This window comes from Diadema antillarum, unplaced genomic scaffold (genome assembly GCF_040938485.1).
Source record: "Diadema antillarum isolate AM-2024a unplaced genomic scaffold, OU_Dant_1.0 scf00000001, whole genome shotgun sequence".
Taxonomy (NCBI): Eukaryota; Metazoa; Echinodermata; class Echinoidea; order Diadematoida; family Diadematidae; genus Diadema; species Diadema antillarum.
This window is the reverse complement of record NW_027270890.1, coordinates 1,808,502-1,829,776: the sequence shown is the minus strand read 5'-3', so window position 1 is coordinate 1,829,776 and position 21,275 is coordinate 1,808,502. Positions and strand designations below refer to the sequence as shown.

General features: G+C 40.0%; 2 protein-coding genes across 2 annotated transcripts in view; both read right to left on the bottom strand.

Annotated features, from left to right (window-relative positions):
• Window positions 1–21,275, bottom strand: part of LOC139721313 (transient receptor potential cation channel subfamily M member-like 2) — a 433,859-nt gene that overhangs the window by 296,532 nt on the left and 116,052 nt on the right. The gene's annotated exons all lie outside the window — the stretch shown is intronic.
• LOC139720070 (uncharacterized) lies at window positions 17,078–21,267 on the bottom strand. The gene is made up of 3 exons (XM_071631475.1): window positions 21,177–21,267; window positions 18,991–19,818; window positions 17,078–18,594 (listed from the first exon to the last, which is right to left on the bottom strand). Exons 1-3 carry the CDS (start codon window positions 21,265–21,267, stop codon window positions 17,078–17,080), a joined length of 2,436 nt encoding a protein of 811 aa, XP_071487576.1.

The window sequence follows — 21,275 nt, the reverse complement described above, 5'->3', positions numbered from 1 at the left end:
GATTGTAATATTGACTTTCATTTGATTTATCCAGTCTGGGCCTGCCCACAGGCACTAGTTTCCATTGAGACTGTGGCGTGTAGAATCCATAAAAGACAGCTGTTGAGCCCGGGTGCACAGTAATTTGACAGTCTTTAGTTTGTGTGATAACATATTATATGAAAATGTGTTGTACATGCATAAGCGCAAATAATATAACTTTATGTCATTGTAGTTTGGTTTCAATTTTGGATGAAATATCTGAAAGCGAAATTGTGTATCAGCACAATTGATAGTAAGTGGTATTGAAGTAATATGCGATTACAGTAAAAGGTGTTGAAAGCAGTAAGTGGTTATCTAATTGGATATACATTGTAATTATATGTATATATGATATATACTTAGCTCTCGTAATATACGGTTGCAGTCTGAATGTGTAGTTTGTAGTTGTTGCTTCATTTATCTCCGCGTCTTGTGACACTCAATCATATGTTGTACTTTGTAGAATTGTCTTTTGAGTCAGCATTATTTTTTTTAATTTGATGACATCAACAAATTGAAAATTTTGATTAAATGCAAAGTATCAAATTTGCTGAGTTTACGCGTTATGTCCATGAGAGGTGATTTTTTCTCCCATTCATGCATTGACTTGACAATGTTCTGGACGCTGTATATCATTTAATTTCGCTCTATTTCCTCTGAAAATTAAATATGTCATAGCTGAGACAACATATTTTCGTAATTGTGTATTTGAGTATTGATCAGATGCCCTTATCAGGGTGAATATTTCTATATCAAAGTAAATTTGTGAATGGAATCAAGACAAAGAATTTTTGCATTCCTCTGCCCTATTTAATCTTACGTTTCACAGCACTGATGAGTGCATGGGAAGAGCCATGTGGCTCAATCGGGTAGTGCGCTGTATGCTTTATATAATACTATATCAGAGGACCCAGGTTTGAATCTCGCAGGGCACTATTTTTTTTTTTTTTTTTTGCAGTTGAGCTTCACTCTGATGTCATTTATCTTGAAATTATTTCATCAAGTATACACATCCCCCCCCCCTCACACACGCAATTTCCATTTGTTTTGTATCAGAGATTGGAATGCTTTGATTGCTGAAAAATTTTACAAGCTGGTAGAGTTTGACAAACTGATTATAATCATTATTATCCAATAAGTTGGGTTTCGGAGAAAAACATAGTACCATCCATGCAGTTCTTCATTTTGTTGATAAAGTCGTTAATGCAACTGACAATCATTCTCATTTAATTAGTATATTCTTGGACTTCTCCAAGGCCTTTGATACAATTAATCACAACAATTTACTCCACAAGTTATCGCACTATGGAATACGTGGGAAGGCCTTGGAGTGGTTCAAGACTTATTTAGCTAACAGAAAACAGTTTGTTTCAATTAAAGATGATAATTCAGTTAAAAGAGATGTTAAGTGTGGTGTTCCACAGGGAAGTCTTTTAGGGCCGCTGTTATTCATAATATATATTAATGATTTTTCCTCTGTTTCAGAGGTACTTTCCTTTCTACACTATGCTGATGACACCAGTGTTTTTCTTGCCCATAACGATATCAATGTTCTTGTTCGACAAGTTAATACAGAATTGAAAAAAGTGACCAACTGGGTCAGAGCTAACAGGTTGTCATAGAATGTTAAAAAAACAAAAATGTACGCTTTTCAGCAATACTGTTGATTCTTTGAATTCAGAAATAGTTCTGGATGATTGTAATTTAGAAAGTGTGTCATATTTTAAATTTCTTGGTATTTTTGTAAATAATAAACTTTCTTGGAAAATACATATTGATCATATTTGCAAAATCATTTCTCGCAATATAGGTGTTATGAACAGATCAGACGCTGCTGAATAGAGTGTTATTACTGCAAAAGAAAGCCCTCCGTATCATTTCCAATTGTGACTGGCGACAACGGTTTCAGGCAAAAGTCAGGAATTTTGAAAATTCATTTTTTCACTGAATCACATTGCCCATTTCCTAAGCTTTGTATTGATATAAAACACTTGTATTCTTCGGCACCATAAGTGTCCATAGAAAGAGAAATAAAATGCACTTTTTAAGTTGTTAGCCTGACAAAATTGCGAGAAAACAGGCTTTGAAGATTCACCTCTTTCTCAAAAACAATGTCCGAGCGGTGATGCGAGGGGAGAATCACCCATCCGTACAATGGTACCTATCGATGTTAAGCTCCGCCTCTAGCAACCACATCGCCTTCTGATTGGCTCACTGAGAGAGTCAAATTTCCCGGGCACCTTCCTCAGAGCTCAGCGTATGGAGCCGAAAAACAATGTGTTTCGCTCGGGTTTGTTTACCAGTACGTCTTTCAAACGAAACATCCAAAGAAAGATGAGGAGAGCTTACTGGTCATATATAGAGTCTATTATTACTCCCGATGAGAATGATGAATACAGGGGTATGAAGAGATTTTGGAAGTTTATTAAGCATAACAGAACTGACCATGCCGGCATAACACAGTTGAAGAAAGATGGGGACATTATAACTGATCCAAAAGATATTGCTGATACCGTGAATCAGCGGTTTGAATCTGTGTTTACTCAAGAGACCTCACCACCTGACGACCTTCTTCCAAAAGTGTCACCATATCCAGATATGCCAGACGTTGTGATCACTACACCAGGCGTCCAAAAACTTCTTGAAAAGCTGCAGGTCCACAAGGCACCAGGACCTGATGGGATTTTACTCCAAGAATACTCCAAAACCTGGCTCCAGCTATTGCCCCGATACTGACCTGCATCTATGAAAAGTCCTACAAGACTGGGCCCATTCCAGACATGTGGCGTCAGGCAAACATTGTCCCTGTGTTCAAGAAGGGCAGTGCATCAGACCCATCGAACTACAGACCGATTTCCCTCACCTGCATATGCAGCAAGATAATGGAACACATTATAACTAGCAGCATTATGCACCATGCCACAGTTAATGATATCCTCTACCCACTACAATATGGCTTTAGAGCAAGAATGTCTTGTGAAACACAACTTGCTGGTTTTCTGGGAGATCTTCAGAACAACATGCAAGAGGGAAACCAAACAGATGCCATTGTACTGGACTCGAGTAAAGCCTTTGATAAGGTCGGCCACCAACGACTAACCCAGAAACTTCATTTCTATGGTATTAAAGGATATACAGGCAGATGGATCGAGAACTTACTTCACAACCGTACTCAACAAGTTGTGCTAGAAGGCCAAACCTCGTATGCAGGCTCTGTGAAATCAGGAGTGCCTCAAGACTCAGTCATTGGGCCTTGCCTATTCCTATTTTTCATCAATGACCTGCCTGAATCCCTCAACTCCAGTTTGCGACTCTTCGCTGATGACACCCTGATCTACATGACTGTTAAAACTCCTACGGATTCCAGAAAACTCCAGGCTGACCTTGACGCTCTAGCTGATTGGAGCAAGAAATGGCTGATGGAGTTCAATCCGGATAAGTGCCAAGTCCTACGGGTCACCCGTAAGAGACATCCAAAGATCTTCCAGTACACCCTCTATGGCAAACCTCTCAAGGCTCTCCCAGAAGTGAAATACCTAGGAGTCACAATCTCCTCAGACCTCCGTTGGAACAGGCATGTTGACAACACCTGCAACAAAGCAAACAATACCCTTGCATTCCTCCGCAGAAACCTGAGGATCTCCTCCACTCCACTCAAGACCATGGCCTATCAATCTCTGGTGAGACCACTCCTGGAATATGGAGCTCCTCTGTGGGACCCACATACAGAAAGGAACATCCGGAAAATCGAGATGATCCAAAGGAGAGCTGCGAGATTTGTCCTCAACAGGTATCATAACACCTCTTCTGTAACAGACATGATTCGCGAACTCCAATGGCACTCCTTACAGCAAAGGAGAGAAGTCCTGCGTCTTGTCCTCTTCTTCAAAATGCACCACAACCTAGTCGAATTCAGCACTGCACCCTACATCACACCAGTCCACAAAGCAACAAGACATGTTCATAGTCAAGGCTACCATCTACCAATCTCCAAAAATGAGCTTCATAAGCAGTCCTTCTTCCCACGCACTGTGCGGTCTTGGAACTCACTGCCCCCTGACATCTTATCAGCCCCATCAGTGGAAGCCTTCCGGCTTAAGCTGATGGCAAGCTATGCAGTGTAGACTGACACTGCTAATTGATTTTTACTTGCACCATGAGATAATTTATACAACTGCACTCCCGCACAAGCACGGCATGCACAGCATGAATCACGCCTGTAATAATCTTCAAGTATGAAGGATGCAGGGCTACCAGAAGAAGAAGAAGAAGAAGAAGATGGCGAATACGATAATTGCACGTATGGTGTACATGTACATGTGTATGGTGCATGCATTACGCAATGGCATCCATATACGCCATGACCGTGTGCATGTAACAGGAGCGGTGGCGAATCCACGCATTTACAAAGCGCTAGTGCTGGCAAGGGTCACGCTTCCTGTTTGTTTTGCTTTTACAAGACATGCATGATTATGTTGCTTTATTCGGTGGTGCTAATTTAAAAAAAAAACAAAAAAAACATACACAACTCGTTACTTTGGTGCGATCTTGACGTGTAGTATTTGAATATAATTAGTCGCATGTGATCGCTCCTTTCCTCTCATCTACCTTCCATTGAGTCAGTCTGCTGAATTTTTACATGTATGAGTAGACAAATTTGAGGATATCTAGTTTTCTTTTCACACGATTATGTCATGCTACATGATTTTTGTTTCACTTCCGTTGACGAACATTGCGGTAGAATAGTTTAGATAGAAAGCCAAACAAAAAGCACGCACTACAGAGCGAGCGTATATAAACCACTATAGCAAGAACAACGGAGCATGTAATCGTGCACACGTGGACCAAGCATTCCCCAAACGCTGCAACTGGTGTCTCCGAAAACCGAATTATGTAAATGTATGCGACGCACCAGCCAATCGCATGCGAGACCCAGCGCCGTAGCAACCCCGGGGATATTGGCGCGGCTTTTGAAAGAAGCTTGAAACTGACGCGTGCGATCCAACATAGGGTGCTTAAAATTCCATTTTCGATAGGAAAAACTTAGTCTTATGCTATGAAATTTAGTGTAGATGTAGAAAACATATCAAAGATTCGATTTCTGCAAAAAACCTAAATCGACAAGAATAATGGTCAAAATCTTTGTACCCCACCTAGGAGGGAATTTACTCTTGCGACTTTGCCTGAAACCGTTGGCGTGGGTCACAATCCTCCCACTCGTTCACATACAAATGTATTGTTTAACTGTAATAAGCTACTAAAAATCAACGAATTATTTTTATACAACTTAGGCCAATTTATGTATACGTATGATAACAGTTTACTGCCACCTATCTTTGGTTCTATGTTAGAAAAAAATCAATCATTCCATAATTACCCCACCCGACGCTCTCACGAGTTTCATTTACCACTTCTTCGAACGATTCTAGCAAAGAATACACTTATTTACACTGGACCTAATTATTGGAATTCCCTGAACCACGATATAAAATCTGCTCCTTCTATATACTCCTTTAAAAGGAGATTGAAGTTTTTTCTTTTGCAATCCTATAATGACGACCCCCAGAATCAGATTAGTTCATAGGCTTATTTTGCTACCCGTCCGCAAAATCTTTATTGCCGTTCTTTTTATTATTGTTACTTTTGCCTAAGCTTTGATTATGATAAGATTTTCTTTAACTTATACTTCGTGGTTGAAGGGTTTGTTGTATAATCTTCTTTTCTTCTTCTTCTTCTCTTTCTTCTTCAAACCTCCGAGGATCGTTGTCTCTGTTGCATATTCCTGTCTATCTTGTTACCTCTTCGTCGTGCTATAGTCTTGTTTCCTGTCGTGTCGTCAAGTCAGTTTTCTTTCCTGTAAGTAGTCTCGTTGCTGTCCCAGTCTCGTCTCATGCTCATTATTTTGTTTGTTATTGTTTTGTGTGTAACTGTTTGTCCGTCTGTCTCTTAGTGGGCTGCTAAACTTTTTATGCCAAACTTTTTGTGCTGCTTTGTTGCTATATTCAGTCAAATTTTGCATTGAGTTTTTAATACAAGAGGGGCCCACACTCTACAAGCATTGTCCTTTTAGTGGGTCCCTCCGTTTTTTCACACAGTGCATATTGACAATTCTTTCATTTTCGTTACCTCTGCAACAATTGAAATGTATTGATACTGTTAGTTTTTCCCATTATTGTTTTCTTTGTACAAATTTACATGCATTGTTTCTGTCACTCAAGAAAGTGAGATTTATGTTTACATTACTTTATAGTGGAAAAACTAATAAATTCAAACTTGAACTTGAATAACAGCAAATTCATACGTAGCCATTATGGTAATGCAAATTAGGGTCAAAATTCACATTTAAAAAGGCATATTTTGAGGTAAAAATGAGCCTTACATCTAGAATTCCTTTAAATTTGTTTGTGTCAAGGGCACCTTCAATGGTCATGGGAAAATCACGGAACAGAACTTACTAGTATAAGATTCAATTTGTTGCTTATGTATTTAGTGGCATTTCCTCTTGTACGCTACCTTTAATTTAGACGTTGATCTTTTTTTCTTATTCTTAAAGAAATGTTGTGTTCAAAGCTCACTGGATTTTTTTTTAATCGCCAAATTACAATTACAAATTACAATTCCAAAAGAGACATCTACCACCAAAGTTTGGTCGCAAACATTCCTACCGAACAAAAGTTAATAAGCCATAATCGAAAACTTAACATTGGCCCCTAACAGTTTGTTTACCCCTGTCTGTGACCTTTGACCTTGTGGTGACCTTCAACTCCCCAAGGGACACCTACCATTTAAGTTTGGTCACAAACGGACATACCAATCAAAAGTTATGAGCCATAATCGAAATGCGCCGTAAAAATTTAACATTGGGTCCTAAAAGTTTGTTGACTCCTGTCTGTGACCTTCAACTCCCCAAGGGACACCTACCATTTAAGTTTGGTCACAAACGGACATACCAATCAAAAGTTATGAGCCATAATCGAAATGCGCCGTAAAAACTTACAGTCAGTCCGCAGCGTGTGCGATAATGAGGCACGAACGACAATTTTATTCAGAATCACGTTTACGCAGTCTGTGCCCTTGAGACTGACGAGATTTCGCGATACTTTGCGAGAGTTTTTGCAGAGGTCGCAACAACAGCTTTCATAGCTTTCGCAGTGCATTGTTTGACCCAGGATGGTTAAGTAAATTATAGAGCTGATTATGCTCATTAATTTGATACCTAAATTCCCTATTTTTGATGTCAATATAGTAGTCCATTTTAGCATCAAAGTAAACGATTATTTTGCCAATGTTCAAGAAGCTTTTAGATCATAGTTTGATGTTTTGCTAGTTCCTGACTGGTATTGAAAATAGATCTCCGTAATTTCTTCAATTTCACAATCGTGAAACTTGAGCGAGTATGATCAATTAAAAAACGAAGAGGGGCACCATTTTTAAGGTTGTGAATTTTCCTGTTGAAAACAAGGCAAATTATGTTTTCTTACTGGAAGTGGGGTAGTGAATGAACACGCGTGGAATGTGTTGTTGATACCCAGACTATGGCCGTGGACAATGGCCAGGATTGGAATGTTTCATGAGGAATTCCACTATCGCAGCTAGTCTTTGTTCATTCTGAAATGTGTGTGCAAGCACATGGAAGCATGTGCTTACTTCTTTCATGTGCATGCATTTCACCCTGTGTCAAGAATTCAGACTAGCAGTGCTCGGGGCAATCCACATGAATAATTGATTAAGCATTCATGTGCCTTGCAGCAGAGCTCGGGACAGGTGGCAGCCAGGTCCATTGTTCAGGGTCATTGTAAGTGCACACTCACATACACATCATTGGTTCCTGTGTAAAGTTCAAGTTTTGTATAGAGAGTGAAAATTCGATCACAATCTGGAACCTAACATTTAAAACTCACAGCATTGAGTCAGCAGCCAATGGATACTACGCAATGCGACACGCCGCGTCTTGCGACAGATTTCGACCAATCACAGACCCGGAATTCCGGTGCGAATGCGAGGATAATTTTTTAAACTCGCCGCTAGACATGTCTCTGAATTTTGCTAGTTCCTGACCCGTATTGAAATGAAGATGGGAAAACGTGCCCTTATTGTGTTTAGAGGGGCATGAAAGATTTCAGGTTAGTTTTTTGGCGTCAAACGTGAAGGAATATTTTTGAATACAATACCGAACTTCGAGAGGGATTTTGATATTATATATTCTTCTTTTCCGTTTATTTTGATCATGAGCATATTTACTTATGTTTTCTTTTTCATTCGATACTAAAAGTGTTGAAAATTGACGAGAAATACTCGTTCTACACGGATTTATTCATGACCATGTATTTGCTCATTACGTATGCAAGCACCGCTCAGCCGCGCATACGACTTGAATAAATATGTGCGTTATCGCTCGCGCTGCGGACTGACTGCTTAACATTGGGTCCTAAAAGTTTGTTGACCCGTCTGTGACCTTTGACCTTGTGATGGCCTTCAACTCCCCAAGGGATGTCTACCATCAAAATTTGGTCACAAACGGACATATACATCAAAAGTTATGAGCCATAATCGAAACGCACTGTAAAAAGTTAACATTGGGCCCTTAAGTTCATTGACCTCTGCCCGTGACCTTTGACCTTGAGATGACCTTCAAGTTAGGTAAAATGTGTAACTTTGTACAACCACTCTTTCCTCCCAGTGTAGTTGAAGGTGGTTTTGTCCTGCACAGGATTTTTCCTTCGGCAAAGGCAGAGACTCCAACCCTAAGCACCTTCTGATCTGGAGATTCTCCCGCCTGAAACCCCTAGCAAACGGGAGACTCCAACTTGATGTACGTGAAGCGCATATCACGAGTGCAAAGTTCCTTGCGGCCGGAATCCATGACCCACTTGGGCCCTAGAAGCTCTAACAATTAAGGGTTCTTGATGCTCTCTCGTGCTATCTAAAGGCTTATTTTTCAACATACGAAGACAAAAAGTAAGAAATCATTTCAAACGGGAGACACAGAGCCAGGGCGGGAGAAATCAAATCTCGAACGGGAGAATGGGAGATTTTGCAAAAGTGGGCTTTCGGCGGGAGATCTCCTGTCGAAAGCGGGAGAGTTGGAGTCTCTGCAAAGGCGGCGACAAAGTCGCTGCCGCGGAGTCCAGTTGGCAAAGGGTCTGGAAACCAGACTATACCAAATTGCGTTTGTTTACAAGCAGAGCGCCACTACGACAAAATATTGAAAGGTTTGAATTAAAAACCTCGGCTGAGCCCGGCACTGTAAACTGACACAAAATTGTGGGGCTTGCCCCGCAATTGAGGCCGGGCTCGGCGGCGGCTCGGCCCAGCCCCACACTGTAAACGGGGTCGTAGTTTTGATCCCCTCACCTCCAGTGGGCTCGACAAAAATAAAGCAGTAGTCTGGGTGCAGCCTATACACTAGCACAGGCAAATTATTGTCTTTCAAGCTCAGAGCATCGCCTGCCTAAACAACACACATAATCATGTATGGGACTATGCAATGTGCTAAGAACAATGTGATATCAACCACTGAACTATATCAGTAGGGAGTTCAGTGAGATTTGGATTTTTTTACAGCATCCCCATAAATTTGGTATCATTGGAAAGCGCACGTAAAGAGATAAATAATGGTGGTAAAATCAGCTCAAACCTTTGAATATTGGCGAAGTTACGGGCACTTTTAGCTTCCCGAATCACCATTTCATGTCTGTCGCCTTTCATTCTGACACGGGCAAAATTACCAAATAATTAAAGTTCGATACTGAATGCAAAAAAAAAAGAAAAAGACCTCCCAAAACCCAAACAAACATGAATTCATTTCAAAGTAAAACATTCTAAACTATAAGGAGACAACAACAAACAAGGAATGATAAGTACCCTCAAAACAACGTCAGATGACAATAAAAACGAGGCTGCAATTACATGCGACCCGTTTCAATGCTAGTATTGAGGTACTGTAGTAATAGGATGGCACATCATTTATTACAGTAATATTACTGATGATAATCATAAAAATCTATATTGCATATGTAATAATCATATAATCATATATGTAATATATATATATTATATATTATATATAGAGTGAAACCCCGTTATAACGAGTTTGGTTATAACGAGGAACCACTCATAGTTCGAGGTGATCTCGTCGGTCCCGTTTTCCTTTGCGTGTAAACCTATGGCAGAACAAATCGGTTATAACGAGATTTTGGTTAAGAGGACAATTTCAGTGCATCATGATAAAGAAAAACATAAGCAATTTGATCAGATATAATGAGGTTCCATTTCGTGACTTGCCGCTTTCAAACACGCAACAAACGAAACATGGAACCCCGAATTCACGGTATCCATGTCTTTTCCCCATTTTGCAGAGAACCGTTCCTTCCATGTTTTCTTCTAAACCACACGCGATAAGATACAGGAATGCCTTCTGATGTTCCTTCTAAATCATAAAACATAACCATTCAATTTTCTTTTTCGCGAGATACGCGTGCGTGATATCAGGTCGGACCACAGCGCAACAAGAAAAAAAAAAGTAGGCCTAACGCATTCAAAAACTTTTCATGTAGCGATACTTATGGCCAAAAATGGACAATTGGAATACGTGTGCAACTCATCTTTATATCCTTTCCAATTTTAGTTCCGACTTCCAGTTCTTTTTGCTGGCTAGCAAAAATGAGTGTGGATGATTAAAGCCGAGATAATTACTGAAATCATCACGATCCCGCTGGGAGACAGTAGCGTAAAAGCAGTTGAATAACGCACGTTAACCTAATTAATCGGTGTTCGGAAAAAGAAATAAACGCAGTCAACAGTTCAAGAACGGATGTACAGAACGCGAAGCGATTTTCGGAAGAAAATAAAGAACACATCTTTTATCCCTTCGGGTGCAACGATCATACATTGTATACAATTACAGCCGAAATGATTCATGAAATTATCGAATTTCCGCTGGGCACCAACAGCGCAAGTTAACGGTAAACAACGCATGTATGTTACTCTGAAATCATCGCGATCTCGCCAGGTGACAGTAGCGTAAAAAAAGTTGAATGACACATGTTAACCTATTTAATCGGTGTTCAGAAAAAAAAACAAAAACATTTATTAGTTTTAATAAATCTGGATTTGTTCATTATTTAACAAATGATAATTTAAATATGAGTGTGTATGATTAAAACCGAAATAATTAATGAAATCATCGCGATCTCGCCGGGAGACAGTAGCGTAAAAATAGTTGAATAATGCATGTTAACCTACTTCATCGGTGTTTGGAAAAAGAAACAAACGCATTCAACAGTTTAAGAACGGATGTGCAGAACGCGAAGCGATTTTTGGAAGAAAATAAAGAACGCTTTTTTTATCCCTTCGGGCGCAACGATCATACATTGTATACAATTACAGCCGAAATGATTCATGAAATTAATTTCCGCTGGGCACCAACAGCACAAGTTAACGGTAAGCAACGCATGTATGTTACTCTGAAATCATCGCGATCTCGCCAGGTGACAGTAGGGCAATTCCGCGGTTAGTAACGTTACATTTGAACAAATTTAGATATTTGTTTTTACTACTAAATTACCATTTATTCATTTCAAGCCAAAATTATGTCAAAAACATGTTCATCATTCCCAGGTTTATGATACAGAAAAGAATGAATACAATCCAAGAAATATTAGAATTGCTATGGCAACTTAAAGGGCTGGTTAGTAACGTTACGAAAAAAGGACATGACAAAAAAATCAATGTCTTGTAGCAAAAAGTGTGCAAAAATTCAAGTTACTTCAAACAAAGTGTTGCATTAATTTCACTTATTGCATCAAGACAAATGTTCACACAATGTTTTTTTGCAGTTCGACCAATAATTTCTTAGCTAGACCCCCAAAAGCATGGTTAGTAACGTTATGGTTAGTAACGTTACATTTGTCCAGAGTAATTCTGCAGGTCATTTCACCCTTTTGTAATTGACAAAATGTCACATGACTTCTGGAGTATTTAAATGTATTTATCTTTTACCCTTTAGCAAAACTTTGAGGAAAAAATTTCAAAGGAACCCACTGTAATTTGCATTTAAGTGAATTTCAGCATCCCCAGTCCCACATGTACATTTTAAATGATGGTTTTAGATCTCGCGAAATCAATCAATACGAAAGATAACATCTACTGAATTTGAAAGACCTTAATGATTGGTGAACATCCATAGTATTAGTTAATACCTAGATTAAAGAGTAAGATAAAGAGGCACATTTCTTTTATCCATGTCATGTCCACCTAACTGCGGAATTGCCCAGTAGCGTAAAAAAAGTTGAATGACGCATGTTATCCTAAATCAGAAAAAGAACAAACGCATTTATTAGTTTGAATAGATCTGGTTTTGTTCATTATCACAATTTCAACACTGCATTTTGCAATGAAGATTTTCTTTCTTTCAGAATGGTCTACCAGGTACAGATTTGTGTAAAAAGGATCACAACCTCAACATTCAATCCTGTCGCATATTTTTCAAGAACGGATGTACAAAACTCGAAGAGATTTTCGGGAGAAAATAAAGAACAAATTTTTAATCCCTTCGGGCACAATGATCATACATTGTACAAGATTACAGCCAAAATGATTCATGAAATCATTGCATTCCCGCTGGGCACCAACAGCTTAAAAATGCCTCAGAAGTTACAGTAATCAATGGTAATCAATGCCTGTATGTTACTCTATTTGCGCCGGTGTTTAGAAAAACTAAACAAACAAGAATTACAATAAAGAAATAACTCATTTCAGCCCCTACTTTTTCGTCTAATTTACAAATAGTTTCGCTTTATTCTCTCAATAATGATGATTCATAATTGTGTAATAACAACGCAAAGGATGTTCTAAAGTTTCATTGATGGGTATATGATGTTCGTGCTTATGTTTTTCTTTGTTTTTGATCAAATGAGATACAAATTTCATATGTATCATGCTTAACCCACAATTATTTGAAGGGCCATGGGAGGGTGCTCCAAAAATTCTGCAGTTATTATTTCCCAAGTACAAACCACAATTTTCTGTCATTACTTTCAAAAGCAAAATAGCATTTGGCTGTTGGAGTTATAAAAATAACGAGCCACGAGTACACAAGATACCTTATTTTCCAGTAGTGTCCTTTTTTTTTTCAAGTGCAGTGTGCTTCTATGCGCGAGCATGAATGCATTATCAATGCACACCGTTAGATTCAGAAAATTTCAAAGTTTTCAAAAATATGGGTGTCTATGGGGTTTCTCCCCCTCCTTCATTCCTTATTTTCAAGTTTTCTAGCAAACATAAAGACGGAAATAGACCCCAAAATTAATAACTTACTTTTCTTCAGCTTTGAAAAGCGGAAAAAATGCTCTAACACCCAGCAATCTTAGTACCATATGAAAGCTTAGAATCTCCCGAAGCGTGTGATTACCATCACAACGTGCCTTACAAGAGTTTGATACCCCGGAAGTAATATCGAAGTGCAGAGGTCAGTCAGAAATTTTTTTTTTTCAAAATGGCGGCCTCCTGCGTTCGATTGCGTTCGTAGTGTTCCGATGTAAGAGGATTTCAACACTCTCTATTTCCACTTTTCCGGAGATTCAGTTCAAGTAATTGGTATCAAAAGAACAAGCAACTTCTTGGCTACACGTAGATGTCTTCGAAAAGGTAAAATGCCATTGGAAAAAGTTTTAATCGGCGAGTTTGCAACATCGAATTTCACATGTTAACAGATATAAATTCAGAAAGTGCCGTTTCATCGAACTCCCTACTATCAGTCATACAGACAATGAAAATATCTGCATCCAAGTGGCAACTGTTTTTTTTTTCACTACCTACTTTAACACTCTCACAATCCTAATTTAACAAAAGTACGGGTATTAAACAGAAAGCAAAGAACACTTGCAAGTTGATGAGCATAGCCACTGCGGTGGTTGCAATCCTGCACACATCACATGATAGCACTATCTCACCAATACTCAGCTATGGAATAGTAGTGTGTGTGTGTGAATAAGACACACCGGTATTAGGCTATTGAATAGTGCGTGTGAATGTTGTACACACTCTTAGTCATTCTTCACATTAGAGCCCTACACACAGAAAGTATAAGTTTTGATCAAAACGAAGCCCCTTCAATTTTTTTTTTCTTTTCTGTTTTCCATCACCAAAGTCAGGAAGCAGCTTATCCAGCGCTGCAGCCTTATCCCCGGCAAATACGGTATCATATAAAAAGATTTGCTAGTTTTTAAAACATTTGAATTTATCAAAATCTGTAATGCATCTAATGGTAAGGGGGAGATTATTCCATAGTGATGGTGATATTTTTCCAAAAGCCCTACCACGAAATGTCTTCGATTTGACACTTATTTCAGTGAGAATTGCTACTGTAATTCAAGTCTTAATCACTCTCTGTCTGATTCCTTTAACATTTTTCTTCTCTTCAAATCAGTCAAACGGAACAGTTGTTTCACCATGCCACAGGACTATTACGCTGCAGGTCCCTTTGACTTTAAGACATGTCAGCCAGGTACCATGCTTTGGGAAACATACTTTGATGCCAAAGTGAGTAAAGACTGGTGAACTTTGATGGCAAGCACATATCTTAGACAAAGTTTCCACACAAAATGGCTTGACGGAGTGGAGTATTGATAAAAATAATTATATATGAAATAATTGCCACTAAATGATGTAATAGATAATGTTTGAGAATGCATGATACGAGAAAGAGAAAGAAGAACTGCACAATGCATGACAAGTCAGGAACCTAGACCCCGTTTACAGTGAGTGAAAAGGCCGGGCTTGGCCGCGGCCGACCCCTGCCTTCATTTCACTGTAAACGCGCAAAAGGCCAAATGCGGTACCAAAATCGGCCGCGCATGTGGCCAAGCTCTGGAGGTAGTCTCGGCCACAGAAGAGCCCAGCCTTTTCTCACTATAAACGCAAACTGGGCCAAATGCGGTACCAAATTTAGTCTGGATTCCAGACCCTCTGCCCGTACTATTTCGCTATTCGAGATAATAACGCTCTCAACGTCGAAAACTAGTATAGTTTAAGGTGGTTTTGTCCTGCAGAGGCCTTTGCCACTTCTTCGCCGCGGAGTCTAGTTGGCAAAGGGTGTGGAAACCAGACTATACCACATTGTGACCGGCGCCCTCCCAATAATAGTGTTTGTTTATACCCCCGTCACACTAGAGGCGGAATGAGCCGGAATGCCACTGGAATGAAAATTCTTCCTGCATTCCTGCATATTCTGATTGCAATCTAAATATTCCTACAGCATTCTAACAGCATTTGAAACAATATGACACATTTGAGGGAGAATCGGAACGGTGTTGCATCTCAAATTCTGCCAAAATATCTCAAATGCTCATACACCCCAGTTAAATACTGGTTAAGCTCCCGTTCCACTATCACGATTTGGACCCCGATCTGTCCCGATCTAGTAGATCGGGAGAGAGCGGCAAAAGCGCAAGGGGATCGGAAGCATCGTAGCAGCAGCGTGTGGCGGTTGGGGTTGGAGCAGGCATTTTTTCAGATCGGAAAGAAATTTTGAACCGGTTCAAAATTTCTTCCCGATCTCCCCGATCAAAATTGACCTATTTTTATCCCGTTGAGGACGGTTTGATTTTGTTTCAACATGCATTTCCCATAGACACCCACCTGAGTATACTTGCGACTCATCCTCAACGGGTTAATCGTACGGCAAGCGGGGAGAGCGTAGTGGTACAGCAAGCGGGGAGAGCGTAGTGACAGCGTAAACGCAGCGGGATGAGCGTAACAAGGTCTTTCTGAGCGTAGTAACATCGGCACAAGAACGGGAAGTAATTTTAGCTGTAATTTTCGAAGAAGAAGAAGAGATGAAGAAAAAGAAGAGAAGAAAGCAGCGAAGCAGCTACCCAAAAGGTGAAGAAAGAGAGACTGCACGTGATGCTGAAAGAGGAGGAAGAGGACAGAGCTGCCAACCTTGAGCAACCAAAAAAAGTAATCATAACGGCAAAAAAAAGTAATTTCCACCAAAAAAAAGTAATTTGTCAATATGAACCTCAAAACCATGCGCGGGCAACAGCCGATGAAGATAGTACATGTACATGTCCTATGTGGTGATGAGTCATTCAATTATTCATCATGATATCAACCCATTGGCCCGAATTCACGAAGGTGGTTTAAACTTACACCATAGTACAAATTTAGACCATGATCTAAAATAAGCATTAAACAGACGTACCAATACATGCGCGCATCAATGCATGTTTTTTTACTGGATGCCTGTTAGCATACGCAATCTGTCAATCATATCTACGCAAAAGAAATAAACATAAACCATGGTTTAAATTTAGACCACCTTCGTGAATTCGGGCCATTGAGTACTAGACCACATTTGAAATGTAGTTTGGTGCAATATTGCCCTAAGCTCTTGATCAGGATTTCTAAATATGAATAACAGAATTATGAACCAAAAGAGAGAGAGAAATTCACTGCAAATTATAAGCCCACATTTGTCATTGTTAAATGTTGCAATGGCTCACATAAAGGCAAAATAAGCTGCAGATGCATAAATTGGCAACATAAATAATTAAGATCACTATTCTAGGTGCAAACTGGCAACTTTTATAATTGGAAAGGATTGCCAACTGTTATTTTATATTGCATACACAAAACATCGAAATCCACTAAATTGCTGCAAAATAAAGAAATTTATGTTGCCAATTTTATGATTGAATAGTGATTTTTTCCTCTAAGGAATAAATATAATTGTGGTCTTCTACTCAATGGGTTTGAAGAACATCAACTTCAAAGAGTGAATCTAATGGGTTACAGTGGAAATTGTTAGTAGCTTCATACCTGCATATATTTAAATCTACTTGAAGTGATTTTTACTCATGTCAGGTCGTTTGCTTATATTCAGTCCTGGCTGAAGAGATTTTTAATTTCCCCAAAGTGAGGAGGTTTGTTCATACTTTCAGTCCTGGCTGAAGAGATTTTCCCTCAAAGTGAGGATGTTTGTTCATACATTCAGTCCTGGTTAACTCAAATGAATTTGCTTGTCCATGTCTTTTAGTCCAGGCTGGAGTAAGATTTAGGTTTCAGAAGATTTGTTGTAAGCAGAAGCTGCCTTCTTGCACTTTTCGAGCAAGTTTTCACTGAATTTCATTTGGTAACAGCAGGTTTTCCTAGCAGAGCTGAACACTTTTTGTGTCAAGAAGTCAGACAAGGTAGGTGTGGCAAGGCTTGGGCGAAACTCGGTTGAGTTTTTGCGAACAATACTGAAGATCCTTTCATCTTCTGCGTTGCTGTGTGGTACTGAAAGGATAGCATACATGATTCTGGGCAAATGTACATATTTCTCCTTTGAGGAAATCTTGTCCCTTATCTGTGAAATGGCCATCCAGATGTCATCAATTCGTTGGTCGAGAGACACGCTTTCAAGTTTGTCAACCTGGTAGTTGGCAAATTCTAGCTCAAGTTGATCTATGTGGTCTTCCAGTAAGTGGAACTTTTTCACAAAGTAACACACTGAGGAAAATCGGGCATTCAGTCTGTGTCTAGGATCAGCAACACTGGCATGCTCTATGAACTCACTTTTCATAGGGAACTTTTTCATCACATAGTCACAGATGTTCACAAAGTAGTTTCTGATACATGAGAAAAATTCTTCCTTCTGCTTCTCTGTGAAAGTTTTGGAAGTGAGGAAGCTCCTTACACCTGCTCCTATGACGATATCATCATCTTCTTTCTGATTGCACCTTTCCCTATAATTGCACTCCTCGGGTGATGAAGCATGTGCGATTACAGATGGTTTCACAAAGCGGATCAAAACATCTTGAAGGAAGCCCTGCAATTTTTCTTGTAAGACATGGATCTTTGGGGCTTCTTCCTGAAGTTCAAGATTAAGTTTGTTGAAGAGAGGCAAAGTCTGCAGAAGGAACAGGCAATAGAGTTTGTTGTATTCATTAAGTCTTCCGAGGATCTTGCCTGCTTTGTCCTCGGAATTTTTTGCAGAATGATCATCTACTCTGCTCTTGCTACCTGAGAACAGTACACCTGGTGAGGCAGTCACTTTGTAATGACCTTTTGAAGCTGCGTTGGAAGGTATAGTCTTAGATGTGGTCTTCGAGGCTTGTGCAACACCACTCTTGGCTGTAAAAGGCACTACACCACTGCTGGATGGAGTTGTCTTCTTAGGGGCTGGTGCTACACCACTGCTGGATGGAGCTGTCCTCTTCGGGGTTGGTGCTACACCACTGCTGGATGGAGCTGTCCTCTTAGGGGCTGGTGCTACACCACTGCTGGATGGAGCTGTCTTCTTGGGGGCTGGTGCTACACCACTGCTGGATGGAGCTGTCCTCTTAGGTGCTGGCGCTACACCACTGCTGGATGGAGCTGTCTTCTTGGGGGCTGGAGCTACACCACTGCTGGATGGAGCTGTCTTCTTGGGGGCTGGAGCTACACCACTGCTGGATGGAGCTGTCCTCTTAGGGGCTGGAGCTACACCACTGCTGGATGGAGCTGTCTTCTTGGGGGCTGGAGCTACACCACTGCTGGATGGAGTTGTCTTCTTAATTGAAGCTTGTGTCACACCACTACTAAATGGAGCTGTGCAGAAAGAAAAAAAAACAGACATGTTTCAATAAAAAAGTAATTTCCCTGTATTCCAATAATAAGATTGCATAGATAAATTCTGTGATAAAATAATTACGAAGTAAAAAATATGTGAACTTCAAAAAGTCAGATTATAGGAATATTACTTTTGAAGATAATGCATTTGATGAATTAAAGGCAAGTAGTGTAAACATGTAGGTCAAGGAGATAACATCTCAGTAAGTAAAGTATGTAAATTGTTCATGGTGATGCATACAAATATACAGGACTTTGTCTAAAAGAGCACTTATTGCAAAAAGAGACATACATCTTCTGCCTAAAAACAATAGCTTATATATATATCTATAAATTATGAATTTGTGAAAATTATTAATGAAATCAGTTTCTTACCCTTGCATGTCTGAATTGTTCCACTACTGGCTGGAACTGATGGTGCAGATGAAGCCACCGATGTCTTAAGGGAAGCCTTTCCAGTACTGCTCTTCACCAGGAAGAATGGATTTTGTGAGCTGGTCTTGGACTGAAGTGTTGCACTATCACCTGAAGACACCTTCTGTTTTTTCACATTCTTTGAAACATCTCCATCTGAGCTCCTCTTCTTGCCGGTGGACCTTGCTTCACTGGAAAAGTATAGTTTCAAAGGCTCCCACTGCTCAATCAGTCTTGACAAAGCCCTTTCCAATGAGAGCCAACGGGTGCATACGTGCTTTAGCATGATGTGCTGTTCTGCATCACACATGATCTGACATTCCTTGAATTCCTTGTTTCTTTTACTTGATTTCTCGAGATAATAGAAGACAGGTACAAGCAGGTCAACAGGAGAAAAGGGCAGCTGGCTAGCTCCCTTCTCAGCTGCCAGATGAAGGAGATGGCAAGGGCATCCCATGATGAATGTGTCAGGATTTGCTTTTGTCACAAATGCAGCAACGCCACTGTGGGACCCCATCATAACCGCTGCGTTATCTGCTGCAAAGCAGATAACATTTTTCCATGGGATCTTGTTTTTTGTGAAGACATCATCGAGAAGCTGAAAGATATTTTGTCCAGTAGACCGTTGCTGTGTTGTTGCTATTTCAAGCAGAACACTAAGTACCCTATTGACTTCATTGTCAAAGTATCTAACAATTATTGGATACAACTGTTCTTGTGCCCCGCGGTCCGAACTCCCGTCTGTTGACACAGAGAATGGTGCTTCTCTGATCTTCCTTAAGATTTCAGCTGTTAAATAAAGGAGGAAATATCAAAATATAAGTACCACATAGCATAACAATAAATCTATTATTGTGACTGCAAGAATTAATAATCATTCTTCTTAGCATTGTTATTGATTCAGCCTAGAGCTAAGTAGACAATCTATTAGAATCTGGAGAATAGACTATACACAAATACAGTACTTGGCAAAATCGTGAAATAGGCCCCACCGCAGTGCGCATGCACCCGTGCATTAGCAACCAAGGGTAGGTCCCAGGGTTAGGGTCAGGGTTTAGGGTTAGGGTTTAGGGTTAGGTAGGGTTTTATCTATGGTTAAATTGGTCGAGGGACATTTAGGGAGTCCTTCCAAGAATAAAAAGTTGAAGATCAAAGTAAAAAACAGACGAGAGATGCTATGCTGTGGAAATCAGCCCCACCGCTGTATCACTATCAATCTCGCAAACATGCCGTTTGGTGGGGCCACATTCACGAGTATTATACTGTGGTGGAAGGAAGCCCCACTGCAGTGCTTACCTACCGATGAACGCCACACAGTGGGGCTGAATTCACGAGTAGGTGCCTATTACCAGTTATTACCATAAAGAAATACCACAGTATTAAGTATCATTATGATCAGGGTCAGGAAAAAAATTATTTAAAAATAAAAAAATAGATCTAGACCTCTTAGACATTTTTATTTATCTTTTTTCCCCCATTTTTTAAGCCTACTCGTGGCAGCACCACTGCGTGTCCGTACCAGTACTACGGTGGCTCGCCTGTTTATACTCGTGAATTCAGCCCCACCATGTGGCGTTCATCGCATCGGTAGGTAAGCACCGCAGTGGGGCTTCCTTCCACAGTATACTTGTGAATGCAGCCCCACCAAACGGCGTTTACGCGAAACTGATAGTGATACAGAGGTGGGGCCGATTTCCACAGCATAGCATTGTTTTTCAACTTTTCATCCTCGGAAGGACTCCCTATATAGTAATGTCCCTCGACTAATCTAATGACCAATTTAACCATAAAAGTCATAGCATAAACACAACCCTATCTAACACTATTAAACCCTGGGCCTAGGCCCCAACCCCTATGCCTTAGAGAGGCCTAGAATAGTAGGACCTACCCTTGCTTGCTATTCAAACGCACGGGTGCAGGCGCTCTCCGGTGGGGCCTAGAAATTTGTATTTCACGATTTTGCCTTTTTTTTTCATTTTAAAACACATACAAAATACTACTATTCACACCATGCATGCCAACTCATGATCACCGCTCAGTCTTAGTTTATATAACTTGACTTTAGTTTAGACTTTGCACATGTACATATAATTATAACGTTATTAATATTTATATTATTATCTACATGTATTTTTACTTAGGCTTACCTTTCGCTTCTTGGCCTAGTGTCCGAGCAATAGCAGTGGCCTTGGTTCGACGGCAAGCAAACTTTGCCGCTACTTTGCTGTCAGGGAACATTTCCTTCA